The sequence below is a fragment of the Rousettus aegyptiacus genome, unplaced genomic scaffold (assembly GCF_014176215.1).
Source record: "Rousettus aegyptiacus isolate mRouAeg1 unplaced genomic scaffold, mRouAeg1.p scaffold_m13_p_8, whole genome shotgun sequence".
In the NCBI taxonomy this organism is placed as follows: domain Eukaryota; kingdom Metazoa; phylum Chordata; class Mammalia; order Chiroptera; family Pteropodidae; genus Rousettus; species Rousettus aegyptiacus.
In genome coordinates this window covers 109,171,800-109,192,355 of record NW_023416311.1, presented here as the reverse complement: position 1 = coordinate 109,192,355, position 20,556 = coordinate 109,171,800, and the positions used below count along the sequence as shown (strand labels likewise).

At 49.0% G+C, this 20,556-nt stretch overlaps 1 protein-coding gene across 1 annotated transcript in view; it reads left to right on the top strand.

The window, feature by feature from the left end:
- Positions 1-20,556, top strand: part of ADCY2 (adenylate cyclase 2) — a 304,109-nt gene that overhangs the window by 164,313 nt on the left and 119,240 nt on the right. Inside the window, exon 4 of the mRNA XM_016130145.2 lies at positions 4,230-4,379. Within this exon, the coding sequence (XP_015985631.2) occupies positions 4,230-4,379 (150 nt within the window). The remainder of the gene's footprint in view (positions 1-4,229; positions 4,380-20,556) is intronic.

Below are 20,556 nucleotides of genomic sequence, written 5' to 3'. Positions count from 1 at the left end.
GTGGGTCACACGGCAGGAGCCAGACGAGACCGGGGTGAGCCGGGGCGGTGTGGTCGGTCTAAGGACAATCCCGAGAGCCAGCGCTGGCCAGGGGCCTCCCGTCACTCACGCCCCTTTATTTTTTAAACCTTCGTTTCTTTGCCTGTAAAAGGAAAGAATAAAACACGTCCATCCTCCTGGTTGTTTTGCTCTTTGGACTCTTGCAAGGATGACAAGATGGAAGGTCTTGGGAGAGACCGGTGGTGGTTCCTGGGGAGGACGCACGGTCACCACGTGTCGGTGGACACAGCCCGCCCCCCCAACAGAGGCTCCACTCCCACGCCTCCCGCGCTGCACGGCGAGTGCTGACGAGTCGCCCCGCAGCGTGTGACGGAAAGCAGGGTGGCCGGGGTGGCCGGGGTGGCCGGGCTCCTGCGACCGCCTCTCGGCTCAGGCCAGTTTGCACGGATTTCGAATCACACGCCGTGCTTGATTTGGGGGCCGGGTTTGAATCTTCGGGGTAAACGTTGCTGGCTGTTTTTGCCTTAAACGATTTGTTTTCTCCTAAGGCCTCTCGGGGGAGGCTGAGATTCCTCTCCTGTTTCCTGACAGATGTGAGAGTAGCTAAATGAAGCAGCAAGTTGGAAGGAGACATCGAGACAGTAAGATGCTATCAGACAAACCCGACACTGTAAAAACAGGATTTTTGTGTGTGTTCCGCCTAACAGTCTTCTAGAAAATCAAGCGCTTTGATGTGATTTTTGAAAAGAAAACCTTCGCTAGCCACGTCACTTCCGTGGTGGTGTAGATTTTTTGCAAAGTCATTATATGAATATACTTTTTGAAAAAAAAGAATACTTTAAGACATCAGTTGGTATTTATAAATTTGTGTAGTTTTTAAAACTCCGGGGCCAAGTCTATTAACCTTGCAGTACGGCATTTCGGAAATGATTGCAACTTGATTCATTTTTTTTCATCAGAAAAGAAATACCGTTTTCTACTTGGCATTAAAACTCTTAGTTGTTTATTTCTTAAGGATTTTTCTTTGTGGTTCCAAATAAGGACTGGTAAATGCGTTCTTCCTAATTCTCTATGGCCAGGAATACGAGTTACTTGAAGCAACGAAGAATCCAGAACGAATGACCAAAAAGAAAGCTTCCCTTTCAGTTCCGTGACAGTGCTGAGTTGCCCGCACACGGCGTCAGGGGGAGAGAGCATTGTCCCAGAAGAGCCGAGGGTGGCCTGGGGACAGGTGACGGGGTCGTTCAGCTCTGCTGCGTGCGTTTGGCTTTCACTTTGGAGGCATGAGCTTACTAAAACATTTGGGATTTTGCTTTGAAGGAGTTTTTTAGGTAGAAGGATAAAAGGCTCTCATGGATCATCACTGTTATTTTTTTTATTATTTCAGCTGCACCTAATGAGGGAAGAGATGCCATTTTCCCATCCTGAGCTGTCTGGCTTGTGTTGGCTCTTCCCGTTGTCTGCATGCTTTGGTGGGCTGCTCTTTAGAACAGCTCCCGCGGTGGCCGGATCTGAAGAACCCTGAGCAAAGGAGACGGCCCTTTGGCAGAAGCCACGCCTGGCGAGGCTTCATTCGCCCTGCGTCCCGGGTGGGCCCCGCGCTCAGGTTCACGGGCATCGGCTAGCGGACCCATCCTCAGCCGGGAAGCCGGGAAGTCGGCCAGGGTGCCCCTGTGCTCCCGCGGCCGCCGTGCAGAGCTGAGGTGTGGAGAGCGTGGGGAGGCAGGGCCCCGCATCGGGAACGTCTGGCCGCCTGCCCCCGTGCTCCGGGCTGGTGCACACCTGCCTCCCACAGAGACCACACGTGTGTGTGACACGTGCATGTCACGCGCACACACCACACAGCGACACATGGCAATGCACGCATCACACACATGTCACATGTATGAATCACATGTAGCGCGCACACCGGCATTATATAACACAGACCATGCACACATGCATAGCACACACAAGTCACAGGTGTGTCACGGACACATGCATGTTACATGAGTATGTGCACACCACACATACAAACCACATACACCATACACACCATGCAGACCTTGCATGCATATCACGCACACACATATCATGCATGTATCATACAGAAATCACACACACCACACACGTACACATCCCAGGTGCGCATATTAGATGCTTATCACGCACATGCACAGCACACGGTACCCGCAGTTAGATTTTAATCACCCACAGCACTGGGGTGGGGTGGAATGTGGATGCACACAGGGACACTTCCGGGGTGCTGGGAGAGTGGGCGAGCTCCAGGAGCTCCCGCCTCTGGGACCTGCGAGGGGCGGGCTAGCTGGGACGCTGTGTGGGCCCCTCCTCGCCTGAGCAGCGGCTGCCCACACCGCCCTTCCCGCTTCTAACTGTGCCTGAGATGGGTCCCCCAGGGCCTCGGGGGGCTGATAATCGGCACCCCCACTTCCTCTCTGTATCAGACCCGTGGAGAGAGAGGCGAGGGCCTCGTGCGGGTGGAGGACAGATGTCGCCTTTGCTACTGTAGCAAGAGCGTGGAGAACATGGCTTCGGTCCGTGCCAGGTGGACTGGCCACTGTCCCCGGAGTTAGCTGTCTCCTGCGGAGCTGGGCATCAGGGCGCGAGGTGCACTGGGCTCATGGCTTGGCTGCGAACAGAGATGATGAGTGTGACCCGCTTCCTTGGGGGGAGACCCACTTGCTGCAGGGGGAGGTGGCTGTGCTATGTAGAGACAGGACAGGACAGTTCTCTGGGAAGTTCCATCACAGGGAACCTGGAAGGCTCTGGAATGAAAGCTCTCCAGTGGGGTTCACATCATGGCCACGCATGCCCCCTGCATCAGGTGACCGATGGGGCCACCTGGGCCGTGCTAGAGGGCGCTGTCACAGAAGGGCACGGGCCTTTGTCGTTGAAGCCGCCGCTGAACGGGTGGGTGAGAAGGGAGGCCAGGTGTGGAGGGCACCGGGGTGTTTACCCCGTGGGACCTTGCGTCTGGCCCCATGTGCGGAAGGGCGGACGTCGGTCACGTGTGCAGGCTGTCACCACAGTGTGAGGAGCGCGCTGTGTAGACACGCAGGCCAGCAAGGCCACTGCCAAATGCTGCCTCAGGCAGCTTTGCACGTGTGTCAAGAGCTTGAAAACCAGTCACGGCTCTCGGCTCACTGCCTTTGTTAACCGAGCCCACAGAAATGGTTGCCCGTGAAGCCGCAGCTCATACGCGAGACCGACCGCCGCAGCGTTATGCACACTCAGAAAGATGTGTGTTCATAAAGCGAGTGTGGGATAGCATGGCGTAACTAAGTGACGATAGAGTCTTAGGACTGAATGTTATCTGAGCATTCGAAATTCCGTTTCCCAAGAATTTTTGTGACCTGAAAATCCTGATTAAATGTTTGATCTAAAAAGCAAAGCAAAACATTACATTTGGGATGAATTCACTCACTTTGAAAAAAGGTAGACATCTTGGCAAAACAAAGCATGGCGAAACTTTTGAGGCTACAGGGGATGCGGACTGGGGACAAGCCACCCGGGCGGCAGAACGTTCTTCTGGGAAGGGCGATCACGGATTACGTTCCGTTTTTCTTTGTTTTTTGTTTTTTGTTTCTGTTTTTCCACCAAAGCTTTGTGGACACAAATTATTTTTATCATCAAAAGAGTAGTGACTTATGTGTTTTGAAAAGCTACCACATTTTTACATAAACAGAAGGCGATAGGGAATGTCACTGATCCAGGCACAGGGCACACGGGCTGGGTGTGAGGGCCACCTGTATCAGTCACCTGGCATCGAAATAATGCCGCGTGACAACCACAGGATCTCAGTGGCACGCGGCAGGGAACCGTGGGCTGCCGGGGACGGCTTCGCTCCGGGACCCTCTCGTCTTCCCGGGACCAGCAGGCTGCACGTGCCACGTTCTCTTCCTGAGGAAGCACAAAGAGCCACCGAGACATGCCAGGCCTTCTAAGCTGTGCTGGCTCTGGCCCAGGGTTATTCCCCTCCATCTTGCATTAGCGATAGCAGGTCCCGTGGCTGAGCCCAAAGACGAGGGAGGGGGTGCAAGGTCATCTATGAACGGGTGTGGATCCAAGAAGGGCGCAGAATCCCCAAAGGCGACAGTGGTGTCTGTTAAGGGCACGCAAACGTTCGCTCACGAGCAGACGTAAAGTTAACTTCAGGGGCCTCCCTGGGGAACCCGTGTCCGTAACTTAGACACACGCCTCGACCTGAGCAGCTCTCTCTCTGCCTTCAGATCCTGGCCAACGTGATCATCTTCATCTGCGGGAACCTGGCGGGCGCGTACCACAAGCACCTCATGGAGCTCGCCCTGCAGCAGACCTATCAGGACACCTGCAACTGCATCAAGTCCCGGATCAAGCTGGAATTCGAGAAGCGGCAGCAGGTAAAAGGCGATTCGATCTCACGCCCCGGTTTTCCGGGCGTTATTAAAATGATGCCATTGCCGTCAGCAGCGAGTATGCGGCTCCTTCGCTCGGGGGCGCCCAGCAGGACCCAGGGCAGCCCGGATGGCCATGGGTGGTGCGCTGGGGTGCGGTCGGCCACAGGGCAGGGCTGGCTTCTCCAGACCCAGACCCAGGGACCCCGGCCACAGCGACTGCCATCGCCCCATGGCTGGGGGACTTCAGATCACAATGACAGTAATCGCAACCCTCCGTGAAGACGCCCACTTTTGGTTACAGCCCATTTCTCTGCGGCTGCGTTTGTGGGGAGAGCCCCGCGCCCGCCCCCCGCCGAATGGCGCAGCCCTTCATGGAGCGCCCGTCGTCCACACTGGGTGAAGTGACCAAAGTCGTTCTCGGGGGAGATGATCGCAGCTGGGAGGGGGCCTCGCGGGGGACCCGGCGCAGCGTCAGGGGCTGGCCTGCGGCGGTCGCCGTGGGCGCCCCCCGGATGTGTCCATCAGGGGCATACAGGGCCTGGCGATGAAGTCCTGAAAAAATGCGAGAGAGAGGCAAGCCAGAGCTGCGGGAGGCAAAGCCGCGTGGTATCGGGAGCGGGGAGGAGCAGGTGGATCGGACGCGTGTGGCGGGGACGCGGGGGCGCGGGCGCGTGGGAGGGGCCACCGTGGGGACCCAGGCGCGTGGGAGGGATGGGGCCGCCGTGGGCCGCCGTGGGGCCGCCGTGGGCCGCGGGCCTGTGCGGCGGGGACATCGCGAGGACGCGGGCGGCCCCGCGCCGCACGGGCTCAGCTTCGTGGGCGGGGTCGCCCCGTGAGTGGGGCCGCTTCTCTGGCGTCCGAGTATTTAGCGGCAGGAATCGGGGCCGTCCTGAAAGCCGATGGTTGGCAAACCGCAGCCTCTGAATGTCGACTCTGGAGTTTCGCGTGCAGAGGACCGGTGAATGGTCCTCGGATTCCTTTCTGGAAAAAAGAGTCTGGTTCATTCGTTCAAGCAGGATTGATTGGGCACCTGGTTTGTGTCAGGCGCGATTCTAGGCTGGGACGGGGCCGTAAATACTGCTTCCTCACTGGTGTTATTAGCAAATCTTTGGTCTGTATGTATCTTAAACTCCGGATTCAACATTAGCAGGTATAGATAATTATTGACACGGACTGTGAGCCTATATATATCGTCATATTCCTATGTTCCATGATATTTTAAATCCGGGTTCTAGAAAATGCCACAATTTTGACAAATGACTCTTAATGTCCACAGTCGGTCCCACTGTGGAGTTCAGTTGTTTTGAGAGAGTAGTTTCCATCCTCAAACAGACTGGACCAGGCTGGTCCTGACAGACATATTTCACTTCCTCCTCCATCACCCCCAGAATCTACTTCAAAATAGCACCGAGTTTGCGGAGAACTGAAATTCCAAGTAGACAGGTTATGCGTACCTTACATTTGTAGTACCGGCTTTAACAAAAGCAGTGAGTCAGGCTCCCGAGCCCAGCTGTGCAGCGGACTTCTCTGAAGAGACCGCGAGTAAACAGCACCAGGTGTCACCCCTTGTCATGTGATCTGTGGCTTCCAGGTGCTCAGACCGGCCCCGCTCTGACCTTAACGCAGCTCAAGAGCTGGCCCGCGTGGGGTCCTCTGTGCTGGGGTGGGAGACGGTTACTGGAGTTACTAGAAGGGTATTTACTAGTTTACAAAATGGGGCCCATGATCCTTTTCAAGTAAGGAAAGAGAAAAGAGATACTTTGAAGAAAAATAAGCTCTTTTGCTAAAGCTGTTTCACAAATATATTTTGCAATCCACGCTGGGAGCCAACTCCCAGTATCTGGTGCCCAGAATGTGGTCCTTTTGTTCTTAGAGCTTCAGAAAATATGTTCCGAGAATGAGAATTAGTTAACAGGATCCATCGAGTTATGTTCTGTAGATACAAGGAAACAAATAGAAGTCACCAACGGCAACTTGTGGGTCCCTCATGGAAAGGAGCGGACCCCGAGACCACCGTGCAGCCACAGACCAAATTAGGCTCCTTGCAGGCCGGTTTCGGATCTGGGGGTCCCACCCATCCTTTCCTACACGCTTTTCACCACACACCACCTGCTCTGCCCGTGGCCACCATCGCAAACAGCGGTGTGGTTCAGAGTGCTCCATTCAGGGGTCGGTGCAGGCCGAGCAAAACGATTCGTTTCAGTCCCTCTCTGGATAGAATGGTCACCATCCGTTTTGATGACACATAGATCCAAAGGTCGGAGGAAGACAAGTACGTGGGAACAGAGGGAAACGCAGCCGGCAGGGGCCGGGGTGCGACTTGCGAGGATACTTTGTAGTCGTCTTTGCGCGAGCTCCTGCCCGGGGCCCTTTCTGCCCGCGAGTCGCCCGGGGTCAAAATGTAGCAGGCGCTGAAGCGCTGACTGCCCGACTACGTGACTCGGGGGTGCGTCTCCCCGGGGAGCCACCGCTGTCACAGGCCTGTGCCTGCTGTCCGGACACTAGGCTGTGCATTCTTCGGCGGCAAGAGCTGCCCGTGAATTTATTAATTTTCTTTATCTTCCTAGAACCTAGCATGGTTCCTTGCGTGGATTAGGCAGGGAGACGTGCCTTCAACCAGACAAGATACATAAATATAGTCCACGTTAGTTTCCTCCCTGTCGCTACGTTCAGCCTGCACAATGCACCTCTTAGACACACATGCACTTGTCGGCTGTCCTAAAACCATATCTTGCGACACTTGGGACTCCTCGCGATTTCTAGCCACCCCTGGACGCCTTCACGATGCCCCGTTCACAAGTCTCGTCCTCCGTCTCTGCGGAATGGTCTGCAGGTTCAGCGCGATCTCTGCGCGGTCCGTGCCCCGTGCCTGTGTTCACTGAACCCGGATACAGTCACCCGCGGCTCCCCATCACGAGCCTCATTTACATCATTACTCACCGAAGGGGCACTTGGCGGTGTTAAATCTTCAAAGAATAGACAAAGAGAAAACACAAAAATGTCCACTCCCTCTTCTCCCAAGCCCGTAGTCCCCTCCCCGAAAGGTTCCAGTGCAATTTGGCCAAAGTATTCCAATGAACTTGGGTCATTTTTGGCTCATTGTCACGGAAGTGATTGATAACCTTCCAGCAGGGAATGTGCAGACCGAATGTGTGTGTGTGTGTGTGTGTGTGTGCTATGAATGACACAATTTTTATGTTAAAGATAAAATACAAGCTAGGAGTCACCCAGCCCGTTAGCTTGGCCCAGATCTGGAGAACATGCATTTAAACTAGCCCTTTATCAAAATGCGCGGCTCACAGATGCATTGTGATGACAGTGTGCAGCATAATGGATCTTTAAAAGAGTGCTGGATTTTGACATCTGATGAGTACAGCACTTAACATAATTACTATTTTGGATCTTTGCTGGTGAATTGTATTAACAAGTTGAGGGGAAATGTTTAGGGGGACCATTTAGGAGTGAGTATCCCAAAGGGCGGGTCACATAGATCGAGAAGCATCCAAAACCTGGGCTCCAAAGACGTAACACTTCCGAATAAGTGAGCTTCCTGAAAAGTTATGAGTGGGGTTTTGAACGTTTTACCGAAAAACAGAGGGGAATCCTTTCGTTAAGGAGCCACGTGCTTCATCAGGGGCCGTAAATGAAGAAAAAGTGTGACAGATTCCATAGGAAAGAGAATTGACAGCCCTCTCAAAGTTGCTTGCTGGTGAATAATTTAAGACCTAAATTATTTAAAACTCGCCTTTAAATAAAGTTTGCTTTTTATATTCTTTCATGAAAAATGTTCCTGTCATTTCCCGTGTAAGTGAGCATTTATAGCTACTGTCTTCTGCCTGTGGTGACATCATGGTTTTATTTTATTTCATTGGGATATGGATAATATGAGGATGAAACCTAGAGAGGCCAAATCTAAGATACTATTGTGCAAAAAAATAGATAACAATTTTATGATATTTTGTCAGGATTTTCTCTAGAGAAGGATGCATTTAATCATTTCTCCTCTTGCTATCTTTCTTTAAATAGAGAGTGATGGGCTGGATTGCCTTCCAAGTCTAAAGGAATAATAGCTAATGCAGCTCCCCCCACCCTCCACCCCCGCTGAGAATGGATTTGGGGAGCTTGCTTCTCTGCCGCTTCGGAGGAAGCTCTGCACTTGCTCCCCGTTCAGCCCGTCTTCATCAGGATGCCTCTCAAGTAGAAAGATGAGGAATTTGAAAATCAGATGCTGCCACGTAATGCCTCCAATGACACTTACGCCCGGCGAGGTGGGACTCGAGGTGGGACCCAGGTCTGCCATCTCTGTCACACCCCTCTTTCTCAGGGGAGTGCTCGGGCTCCTGGAAGGCAGGGCGCCCACACGAGGCTCACTCCGAGCTCAGGTGGAGGGTCCACACCTGTCGGGGACATGCAGAAAAGGTCCGTGGGTTATGAGACACAAAACTGCCCATCACGTCTGCCCCGTGATGCTCGGATCCTGTGAATCTTAATGTATTCTGCTCAAGTTAGATTTGTAAAAAAGTGGAGATCAAAAACACAGCGATTTCCCAGCATCGTAAGCTTAAAGAAAAACATAAACACTCATGATGTAAGGTGCAGATCTGTTTTCTCTCTTGCCGATGAGATCATAGCGTAAGGTGCCAGTGTGTAGCTTTCCTTGTTGATGAATTATCTTCTTCTTTATTCTAGTGTGATGTTTCCTTTGCCATACATTATTTATTTTTTTTAACTTTTTAGGCTAAATCTATTTTACCCATGATTTTATCTCTATGTCCTTGTCCCAGGAACGTAATAATTGGAATTGCCGTATTTTGCAGTATTTCTTATATCTTACAAGATTACTACTACAACACTTCTTTTTACATATTTTTGATTATAATTAGATTTAGAAAATTTTGTGTGTGTGTTTATGTAAACTATAGAATCATTTTTTTCCAGGTTCCTAAATGTATTCCTTTAGCCTTTGCATTCAGAAATGTTGGATTTCTCTATTTCCGAAAGGGAGATCTTGGCCCAGTGGGGAAGGAAACGGGCTAGCTCGTGAGGGAGCAGCAGTTCTATTTCTGAGAATTTACTAGTAAATCGGTCAACAAAGCCTTTAGGATTGTCCCTGTAAAGTTCCCACACAGTCGTAAGACATTTGTTCCAAAATTCCGATGGGTTTCTGTGCTCTTGTGAAGGGGTTACCTTCTTTTCAACATGACTTTTACCTGATTGTAGATGGTATGCAGGTCTCCCGTCGGAACGTACGTTTAGTCTGTGTCTGGACACTCGGAAAATTCGCCTTTCACTCTAGCGACACTTTCTTCCTGGACCCTCCATAGTAATCACCTGCACACCTGCACACAAACGTGTTGTTCCGACCTTCAGTTTTTCACATCGTTTGGTATCAGAAGCCTCTTAAGAGGCGTCGAGTGACATTCTGCTACGGGACAGCTTTGTCAGTGCCCGTGCTTACAGAAACATCATCATCTTGCAGCAAACGCACACGCCCTTTAAAAAATGTTTTAGTGATGTTCTCTAGCTTCTTTAAACATTCCTTTTTCAAAGCCATGCCATTCTGATCTTTCTTTTCAACCTAAATGTATTTCGGTTTTTAGAGAGATCAATTTAGACCACGTGCATTGTTAGAATCATTATTGATATTTAGTGTCTCTCGTGTTTGCTGACACATTCGTTTCCTAATTTTTTCTAGTAATGCCATTCTATTTTGGTCTGTAAGGCCTCTATTCTATTTCGACACACCTTGTAAGCTAATTTAGAATATCCACCAGCATTATACCATTACAATCCTTAGTGATCCAAATGGTCTTAATAATGCGTATCTATGTCCTTCCTTGCTGATAAACATTCCAGTTTATCTTATTTTAAATTGACAAATAAACTAATAGAAAAGTCCTCTTTCCTTAGATATCTCATAATGTGTTTCTTCATTCTCGCTCCCTTCCACTCACCACTAAACTTCTTGAAAAAGTAACTATGACCATGTTTCTCTTTCCTTCTTACCCACTTCCTAACTGCACTATCGGCTGCCATCAAAATTCACCGTTCAGCAGAAAGCACCTGCCAAATTTGAATGCATTTTCCACCCTAGATTTCTGCAGTCGACTTTCGTTGCCCACTTTTTGTCTACTTGGGTAAAATATATTCTTGGACGGAAAGCCCAAAGCCTCCTCCCTGGGTTTTTACAATGTGGAGCCATTCTGGTTCTCCGGCGCGTTTTCTCTCCGCATTCTTCATAGACGCGCTTAGATTCCTGCGCGTGCGCCTCAGGCTCTCCGCGGAGGCCGCTGCCCCCCGCCTCTGAGCCCGGGGCTCCCCGCCCGTCATGGCTTCCCCCCACCCCGCCGGGATTAACGGCTCTCGTGGCCCCGGCCCCTCCCTCCGCCTGGCCTGGAGTCCCAGACCCGCTTCTCGTGAGCACCGCGACCTCAGACAGCCAAACCCCATCTTTCCGCAAACCACGCGGGGTGGTGGTCCTTGAGTCCTGCTAGGGACTGTGCCCTCTCTCCCTCGCCCCAGCTTCGCGCTCCCCATAAACTCGTTTCATTCACTCTGTGGCGCAGGTTCTGTGCGCCCCTGCCTGAGTCTGAGGCGTCGCCGCAACCTGCTCTGGTCCAGTCCCTGCCAGACAATCGCGTCGCATGACTCTTCCCAAGGCTGGCGTCGGGCCGGGCCGGAGCTGAAAGCATCCCGATTTGACTCACGGTGCAGCGCCCTGCTTGCAGAGAGGGGGTATCGTGTGACTGTTAGGAGCGTGGCTCTGGCCCCTCTTCAGTTTCGAATCCTTTCTGGCCCTCGGTTTCTTCATCTGCAAAATGGGAATGCTGCCATTGGGCTGCTGTCACGAGAGACCGTGAGCCGAGTGGTTCGTGAACAGGGGACATTTATCGCTTAGACTTCCGGAGGCTGGAAATCTAAGAGCGGGGTGTCAGCAGATTCGGGTCCCTCCTCCAGGTTGCAGACGGCTGACTTCTCCCTGTAACCTCACGTGGAATAAGGTGCGGGGTGGCTCTCCACGGTCTCTTTTATAAGAAAGTAGCCTCACCCACGAGAGTCCTGCCCCTGTGACCTAGTCACCTTGCAAAGACCTCACCTCTTCATACCATCAGATGGGGATTTCGACATACGACTTTGGGGTGACACAGACATTTAATCCACAGCAATGGGCATCTTACACATTTTCATTATCACTCAAGAAGCATGTGCTCACTAAACATATATATACACATATTTGCATATATATACACACATATATTCATTACTCATATATCCTTGCTAAATACATGCGCACTCACTATATTTGTATAGCTATATAAATAAATATATCTGTGCTCGCTAAATATATGTTTATATTTTTAGTATATAGGTTTTATATGTTTGATATATCATATATAAATGTATATTTAGTATCTATGTTGTATATACGTAATATATGTATCATATGTACATTCTGAATTCCAAATGGCCTGAAAAGAGTCCCCAGCAAGGAGCTGACACTTTGTATCAGGACAGAAGGACAGCGAGGCCCATCCGATGCGGCACTGGCCTCACCGAGAAGGTTTTATGAGTGACAATAACAGCAGAATCTGCACCTGTGTCTCTAGAGCCCTGAGAAAAGTGAGAGCTGGTGCGCCGCATGCAGGGCAGGGGGGACTTCTTCAGGCTCCAGGACGCCAGCGAGAGGGTGTCCGGTTTGTGCAAGAGCTTTGGGAAGGAAGAGGCTGCTTCGGCACCGCGGGCTGCCTCTGAACAAACCCCTAATCACATGCGGCGCCTTCTTCACAGTAATATCTCTGTCCCCATCCTCTTTTAAGTCATTACTTAGAGACAGTTCTTTGTGTGGAAAGAAAGGGAACGATAAGGCATCTGGGCTCATTCCGATGCTGCTAGTATCTCCGTATTAAGGATAAAGAGAGAAATCCTGAAAGCTTCTATTGAAAAGACCAGATTAACTGCTGTGGGACAAGAGTCAGATCTGCACTTCTCATAAACACCAGATGTTAAAAAACAGTAGAGCCAAATCGTAAAAATGCTTCAGGAAAGTATCTTGGACTTTGTTTACGCACCAAGTCAAACTACCGTTCGTGAATAAGTAAAGATTTTCAGGCATGCATGGACTCGGAAAATGCAACCCCCACACAGGTACTATGACATGACAATTTGAAGATTTTTCTCCAGTAAAACAAACCTGAATGAATTCAAACAAAAGAGAGAAAAAGCCAGGGGATTAGGCAAACTTTGTGAGCCAAGAAAACAATAAGGCTTGAGAGTTAAGACTAAATAACTGTCGCCTAATGTAAAATTAGCACTATTAATTAAAACAGAAGGACGAAAGTCTAGTATTTTAAAAATCAAAGGAGTTCAGCTTGGGAATTATTGAGTCGATGGCCGTCTTGTCTGGAACTGACCACTTGTAGAGAGCGACAGTGACCAAAAAAAAAGAAGAAGAAAAGAAAGAAAGGATTTACCCCATGACTTCTGGCCATTACAAATACTTTAATTTCAAACCTTAAAAGAGAGTATTCAGTTTTTCCAGTCAGCAAAGTGGATCACGTATTAAGTTTGAAAAACTGACTTTTCGTGGTAATTCAAAATTCAGTGCCGAGGAAAAAAAAACGTGTTGCTTACATAAGGACAAGCCGCCTTGAATCGTGTGGTTTGGTACACTGAGACTTTAATACTTTTCCTCCATCATGTGCAGTAAAATCTCAGCTTAAGGACCAGGTAAATAGTGCTCATTTCACTTAAGCTAGGAAAGTCAGGATTCCCTGAAGCTTGATATACATTCCAGCATTATTGGTATTTGCATTTCCGTAACGTTTTTCATCTGAGGGAACTGAGTTCTTGATAAATATCATAAATATCGCAGCCCACAGAAACGTCTCATCCAGTGGTGTTACCGCTGGGCAGGGGATTACTGAGGTTTTAGCAAAAGCTCGTGCGGATGGGCAGTGTTACCCAACTTCCCGAAGGCGACGCTCAGGGATGAGTTTTACTTGGGAATAATTTGCTCGTGGGGGGTTTGCCTTCACCTCCGCGTGTCCCAGCGCCGCCTGGAAGTCCGGCGCCCCCGGGGAAGGTGATGACCTTCATTCTAGCCAGCATCCCCGCCCCATCAGACCCCTCCCCTCTCCTCAGGCCCTGCGGGCGTGCCCTCCGATGCCTGAGGTATGGGGCTCCGCTGGGTTTGGTCAATGACCCTGGACTCGTGTTGCTTTTTGTCTCATGTGGTTGGTTCGCTGTTGTTTTAATATCTGTTGCCTCAGCTTCCTGGGCTGTAGCATGTGGGTAGTGGCAGTTTCTGCCCCTTGGGTTGTTTTGGGGACAAAGCGCGCATGCCCGAGTCTGGAGCAGCCCAGTGCGCGTGGGCCTTTGGCCACTGCGCAGCGATTGGAGGTTGCAGTTTGCGGGCTCCTGGCTTCCGTGAGTTGTGAATGAATGGCTTCATTGTATGAACGCCCAGTCTATGCCGCGTGCATAGACCAACAGACCATGAGTTATAGTTTCTAATACTATTTTTTAATTTCTTAGAAACCTTCAAAGGAGAACTCTATGACTGGTTTTCTTTTACTTCATCTTTATTGCATCTACAATTCTGGCCATGATTTTGAGGTGTTTCCATAAAGAGTTTCCCTCTTTGATGTCTGCAGACATTCACTCGTGTGTGGCGGGCACGATGCTCGCTTCTCCTAGCGCATTACTCCTGCCTTAGCTAATTATTTTCATGAATCATAAATATTCATGTATGCTGGTTATAAGAAACTTTAGGGAAAAGCATCAGCATAAAACAGTTATTTTTGCATTTACAAGGAAGACCATTACTGTTACATGTGGAAAAATACTATTTAGCCTAGAGACATATTCTACCATGAATATTATCAATTGGTAGTCCAAGAAGATTAGTAGTCTTCATTCTAGTTGTTTCGGGCAACGAGCCCCCCACCAAGGCATGTTTCATGGCAATAGAAAAAGGCAGAGTTGTCTAATAATTTAAGACAATCTTGGTCAAGGAAAATGTCTAATTATAGAAAACATTGACTGACTGTGAGAATTGAAATATATAAAAGTGTATATAATAAACTGGTCTCAAGTCATAAAACCTAGAAAAATTTAACTATAAATAAAATGAATTAAGACTGGTCAAAAAAAAAGACTTTCATGTCATTTAATAGAATTTTGATGAGAAAATAGATATTATTTTAAATCTGTGAAACGAGCTATGTCTGCCATTGTAAGCAAAATAGAATTCTCGTCAGGTTCTGAAAAATAGTGGAATTGGATAAAGGTTTTTGCTCACAGCTCTGGCTGAAGTAAACCATGATGGTCCAGAAGATCAGCTACCAGAACTTACTGAACATGAAACTGGTCTAGTAAGTTTGAGCGATCTGTTATAAAGCACTTCTCTGGCTAAGATGATCTCATTGTTATGTCTTCAGAGTCATCCAAAAGAGGTTCGTGTAATATTTCTTTGTCCTTTTCTCAAACAATGTGATAACTAAAAAGTGTGAAAAGCAGAGATAACGTTATTTTCCTGTTTTGCTCCTAATTTGGATAACAGTTGAATGAAACGCCCACCCTGCCCCCCCCCCCATCTCTTGGAGGCATATGTTATTGTACCGACATGGAATAGAACATCGACATATAAATTATTTCCATTGTTTACACTCTGATCTCAGATAGGGCTCAGCATGGAAATTTGAGTTCTCTGGATGCTGCATTTCTTTCTGAATGCACAGCTGAACTCTCAGTGTTCATCAATTGTGATAAATGTGGCAACTTTTGAGTTTGGAGAATAATTATTATATAATTAATATTACATAAATTTCAAGGGTGCAACTCCATATGTCTGTTTGTCTACATAGATACATAGAGAGGGGAATGAAACTGTTTTTTCCATTATTCACTGTACTTCTGAGGAGGATGGGAGCCGAGGAGTACAACGTGCAGTGCTCTGGTGAGGCAGGCTCGCAGGGAGCCTCGCTGGCTTGACGCCTCTGCGTGCTGGCATGTGCGGGGACTCCCGTCTCCAGGCTGTTTTTTGTCACCCACCCCGTAGGGGTTCTCACCCTCTTTCATGGCCTTAAAACTATTCACACACCGGTGACGGTCCAGCTCTGACCTCTCCCCTGAAATCCAGGCTCAAAGTCCATCCGCCAAATTCGTGTTTTCCTTGGAATGTTTAATGAGCATCTCAAACGTACGGTGACCGAAACGGAACTTTGATTTTCCCAAACCTACTTTTCTCCCGTGGACCACTCGGTCGATGACACCCCGCCCATCCTGTCTCTCGGGCCAGAACCCGGGGAGGAGCCCTGCCGGCCTCCTGCTCCCCACATCCACACCACTTGCAGACGGCGCTGCCCCGCCTCCCGGCGCCCCCAAACCCGAGGACTCCCCCCTTCTCCCTCGCCACCCTCGTCCGCGCCTCCGTGCTTCTTCCTGGATTTCGGCATTAGTTACACTGTCCCTGTTCACGCTCGCCCCCCTACAATCTGTTGTCCGCACAGAAGCCACACGAAGCCTCCAAAATGTCCATCAGGGGGTGCAACTTGTCATCGCGACCCCGGGGGACAGAATCTGAACCCTCCGCTTGGTCTGCGGGGGTCAGGGTGGTCTGGCCCCGGCTGAGCCTCCAGCCTTCTGTTTCACCCGCTTCCCCACGCCCGCCCCTCGGATTAAGGCCACAGAGCTCTACGCTTTTCCTCCGACGGACTCGGTGCGTTTGACCAAAGGCTTTGGCGCGCGCTCTGCCTTCCCTGCGTTAGGGCCCCGCCCCGGCGCCAGCCCAGGGGACGAGTCTGTGCCTGTGCCGCCTGGCGAGGCGCCCCCCTGGTTCGCCCGCCGGACCCCGCGCCGTCGTTCCGCGGCGTTACCAGCGCCTCGCCTCACCTCTCCGCTTTTCCTTTCTTTTTCCTTTTTACCCCTTTCCCCCTTGCTTTTTTGTTTATATCAGAAGTCGGCATATTTCTTTTTTCTTTAAAGGACTAGACAATAAACATGTTACGATTTGTGGATCATGAAGCAAAATCAAGCCATTGTTTTCATCAAAAGGCATATCGTTACATACACACACACACACACACACACACACACACACACACACACACACTTTGCATTTAAAAATGTAAAAACCATTCTCAGTTTACAGGTCCTCCAAAATGGATGGAAGCAAGCAATTAGCCCATGGGCCATAGGTGACCTCTGGGCTTTGTTACTCAGTAGAAATTAAGCATCATTATGGGAGGGACTTTGAACATTTATGTCCCTTGCACTTAGAAAACAAAGATTTAAAGCAGCCACAATGAATGCTCAGAAGTACAAAGGAAACCATCCTAAAAGAAGTTAAAGTATGATGACAATGTCTCGTCAAATAGAGAGTATTAATAGAGTGGTAGAAATTATTTAAAAAGCTAAATTGAAATTCTAGAATTAAAACACAATAACTAGAATGAAAAATTCACTGAAGAGGACCAACAGTAGATTTGAATTGGCAAAAGAATGAACTAGTGAACTTTAAAATAGATCAATAGATATTATGCAAACCGAAGAACAAAGATAAAAATGGGAAAATATTTACACAACTTCAGAGAAATGAAGGCTACAATTACGAGTACCAACATAAGCATATCGTGAGTCCAGAAGAGGACAGAGGGAAAGAGCAAATAATAACAATAGCAACAAAATTCGAAGAAATAACGGTGAGCATTTCTCCATGTTTGATGAATCCAGAATATAGAAGAACCAGGTAGCCTAAGTGCAAAGAGATCCACACCCAGCCACATCGTAGTAAGAATGCTGAAAGCCAGTTACAAGGAGAGAATCTTTAAAACGGCAACAGAAAATTGTCATTATTTACGAGGGAACCCTAATAATGTTAACAGCTGATTTTCACAAGAAGCAATGGAGGTCTGAAGACATTGGAATGATATATTCGAAGTGCTAAAGAAAAAAAACAATCTGTCAACCAAGAAGCAAACCCATGTTAAGGTAAACTTAACAAACTCTATAAATATATAATTGTTTTTCTTTCTTCTGTCAGTTTCTTTAAAAGACATAAAATTAAATGCGATAATGGCGAGGTGTTCTTGGCATTGTGACATATAGATTTACATGTATGCCACCCTTTTTGGTGTAAAAATTGTTGATGTGTGCTACAATAATAGCACAGGTAGGGTGAGTAATAAACAGAAATTGAGAAGCGATCCTAAACTTCGTGTGGAAATGCAAGTGACCCAGAACAGCCAAACAATATCGATAAAGAAAAGCAAATTTAAGGACTCATTCTTTCTGCTTTGAAAATTTCCTATAAAGCAGTAGTAGTCAAGAAAGTGTGATAACGGCACAGGGTTAGAAATATAGATCAATGAATTAGAATCGAAAGTTTACAGATAAACGATCCTATTTACAGCCAATTGATTTTTGACAATAGTGACAAGATAATTTAATGAAGAAAGAACACTGTCTTTAATTAATGGTACTGTGACAATTAGATATCCATGTGCAAAAGAATGCAGAGGGACCCCTACCTCACACCATACCCCCCAAAATAATTCAGAACTGTTCAAAGACCTAAATGTAAGAGTTAAAACTGTAAAACTTAGGGGAAAACATAGCCATAAATCTTCATGACACAAGATTAAGCTACATTTCTTAGATGTGATACCAAAAGCACAATAAGAGGAAAAATAGATAAATAGGACTTCACCAAAACTGAAATATTTTGTGCTTCAAAGGACATCACCAAGAAAGTGAAAAGGCAATTCACAGAATCTGAGAAAATATTTGCAAATCATATGTCTGAGAAAGGATTTGTATCTAGAATGTATAAAGAACCCTTACAACTCATAATAATAGTAATAATAATAGTAATACCCATATACTCTAATTAAAAAGAGCCAAAGGACCTTAATAGACATTTCTCCCAGGATGATACACAAATGGTTAATATGGACATAAAAAGATGCTCATCATTTCCAGTCTGGGACACGTGAATCAAGACCATACTGTGATGTAACTTTACAGTCACTAGGTTAGCTACTATCAAAAAGAAAATGAGTTTTGGTGAGGACGTGGTAAGTTGGAATCCTCATACCGTGTTGGTGGGATTTGAAAATGATGCCCCGAATCTGGATAACAGTCTGGCCATTCCCCCAAAAGGTTAGAAATAAAGTTAGCATCCTGACCCACAATGCTGTACCTAGGTACATACCCAAGAGAAATAAAAACACATGTCCACACAAAGACTTCTGCACAATTGTTCGTAGGAGCACGATGCCTTGCTCCTCAGAGCCCGAAGTGGGCAACAACCCACATTTCTAAACTCGTTCTCCTAGGAACCTGCTGTCCCCTTATTTCGTCTTATTGGCGATGAATCCCGTGCCACCTGGACGGGTAAAGTGACATTTTATGGGATCAGAAAAGCAGAGCCTTGCCCGACCTTCACATCGAGGTGCATGCCTCGTTACTTCTCGGCAGACGTCGGTGAAGGTCAGCATCGTCATCATCAGCAGTCGTCGTCATCGTCGTCATGGTCATCATCAAGCCACTTCCCCAGAGAGCGCTGCTCCGTCGCGCGGCTCTCCCTGGCCACCGGCTGCGCGCGGTTCTCTTTCTTCTCCTTTTGCCTCCGCCCAAACTCGACAGTTCCTGCCGTTTCGCTGGCGGGGTCCGCGGGCAGCGTTCCCACCACCCCGTGGCTGAGACGTGCTCCTCCCGCGTCTGCATGCCTGTGCGCGCACACACGCACACGTGCATACACAGACACCCACACGCACAAATACTCCTCCCACCCTGAGCGTGCGGGCTCCGCGCGAGGACACGCACCGCTTCTAGAATGAAGACGGCCGCAAATGGCTCCCTGTGCTCATCACACCTTTTTATTCTCTGTGTTTTCTGTCGTGAGGCCTCGCTTTTCCCAGAGAGGCTGCCCCTCGAGGCAGTTCATAGAGATGGCCAATCATTTGGCAGGTAGTTTTACCCCTGACGTGTAAACCAACCCACACGAGGCCCAACCGCCCCGGCCACCTCCCCGGACACGCTCCCATGCCCCAGGCCCTTCTCTGCCTCCATCACTCCAGGGCCCAGTGCCAGACAGCTAGGCCCAGCCCCGGAGTCTGCTCTTTGGTTCAGACTCGCCCATCCCGAGCCTGCTGGCGCTGCCCGGCCTGGCCTTTCCCGTGGAAGTCACGGTACAGACTTCCGCCCACAGCTCCGCCTCCTCCCTCTGCCCCCCTCACCCTGCAGCTGCCCCGCAGGGCCCCGCCTCGCACGCCTCTCGTTTCCAAGGATCCGTGAGTGCAAAAGCGTCTTCCTTCACGACAGGCATTTCTGTGCCTCTGCGTCTTAACCCACACACCCGATCAAAACGACTCCCTGGCATATTTTAAAACAGGCCCTCCGTAAATGACAGCTGCCACCGCTAAGTACTAATTTGTGATCCTTGATCATTTGCACCTTGTTAGAAAGAGTGGAAGTCGATTAACTTAAAGTCAGGGATGACGATGCTGGAAAGACCGTTTCGCAGCGCCGACTGCGTAAGTGGAGAGACATCTGAGCAGTACAAAGGCTCCTCCAAAAACCTGAAATCCAAAGACACCCCAGCGTCCGAGCCCCTGACCACCCTCCACGCCACACCCCTGCACCCTGCCCACGTTCCGGTAGGGCTGCTGTTGTTCCAGACGAAGCGATGGCTGGGGACCGTGGCCAAATTCTTTCTCCAAAGGCATTCGCTTATGAAGAGGGGTCAATATAAAAAGAAAATGGGGACGTTTTCCCACATCTTAATAAGATGATATTAATGAAACACCCCCTGGAGAACGGAAGTCACTTTTCTTTGGTCTGCGGGACAGTTGCCCAGGGAGGACTATTTGCATGTGAAGATGCTGACGGGGCCTGGTCAGTGGCTGGCGGACCAGTCCCTGGCGACGTGGCCGAGTCGAGGCCGGGGTGCGCGGGCTTTGTCCCTCCGGTGGCTTTGTCCAGCCTGTTCTTCCCTCTGGATCACGTCCCTGCCTGAGTGGCCAGCAGGAGAATTCAGCCCGGAGCCCATGGGTCCTGACCGGAAACCCAGCATCGAAGGGTTCTTCTTTCAAAGCCATTTGCTGAGCAAGACCATAGAGGAACCGTGTAAAAAGTGCCGTGTGTTTAATCACTGCCTCTTCTAGTAAATAAATTTCGT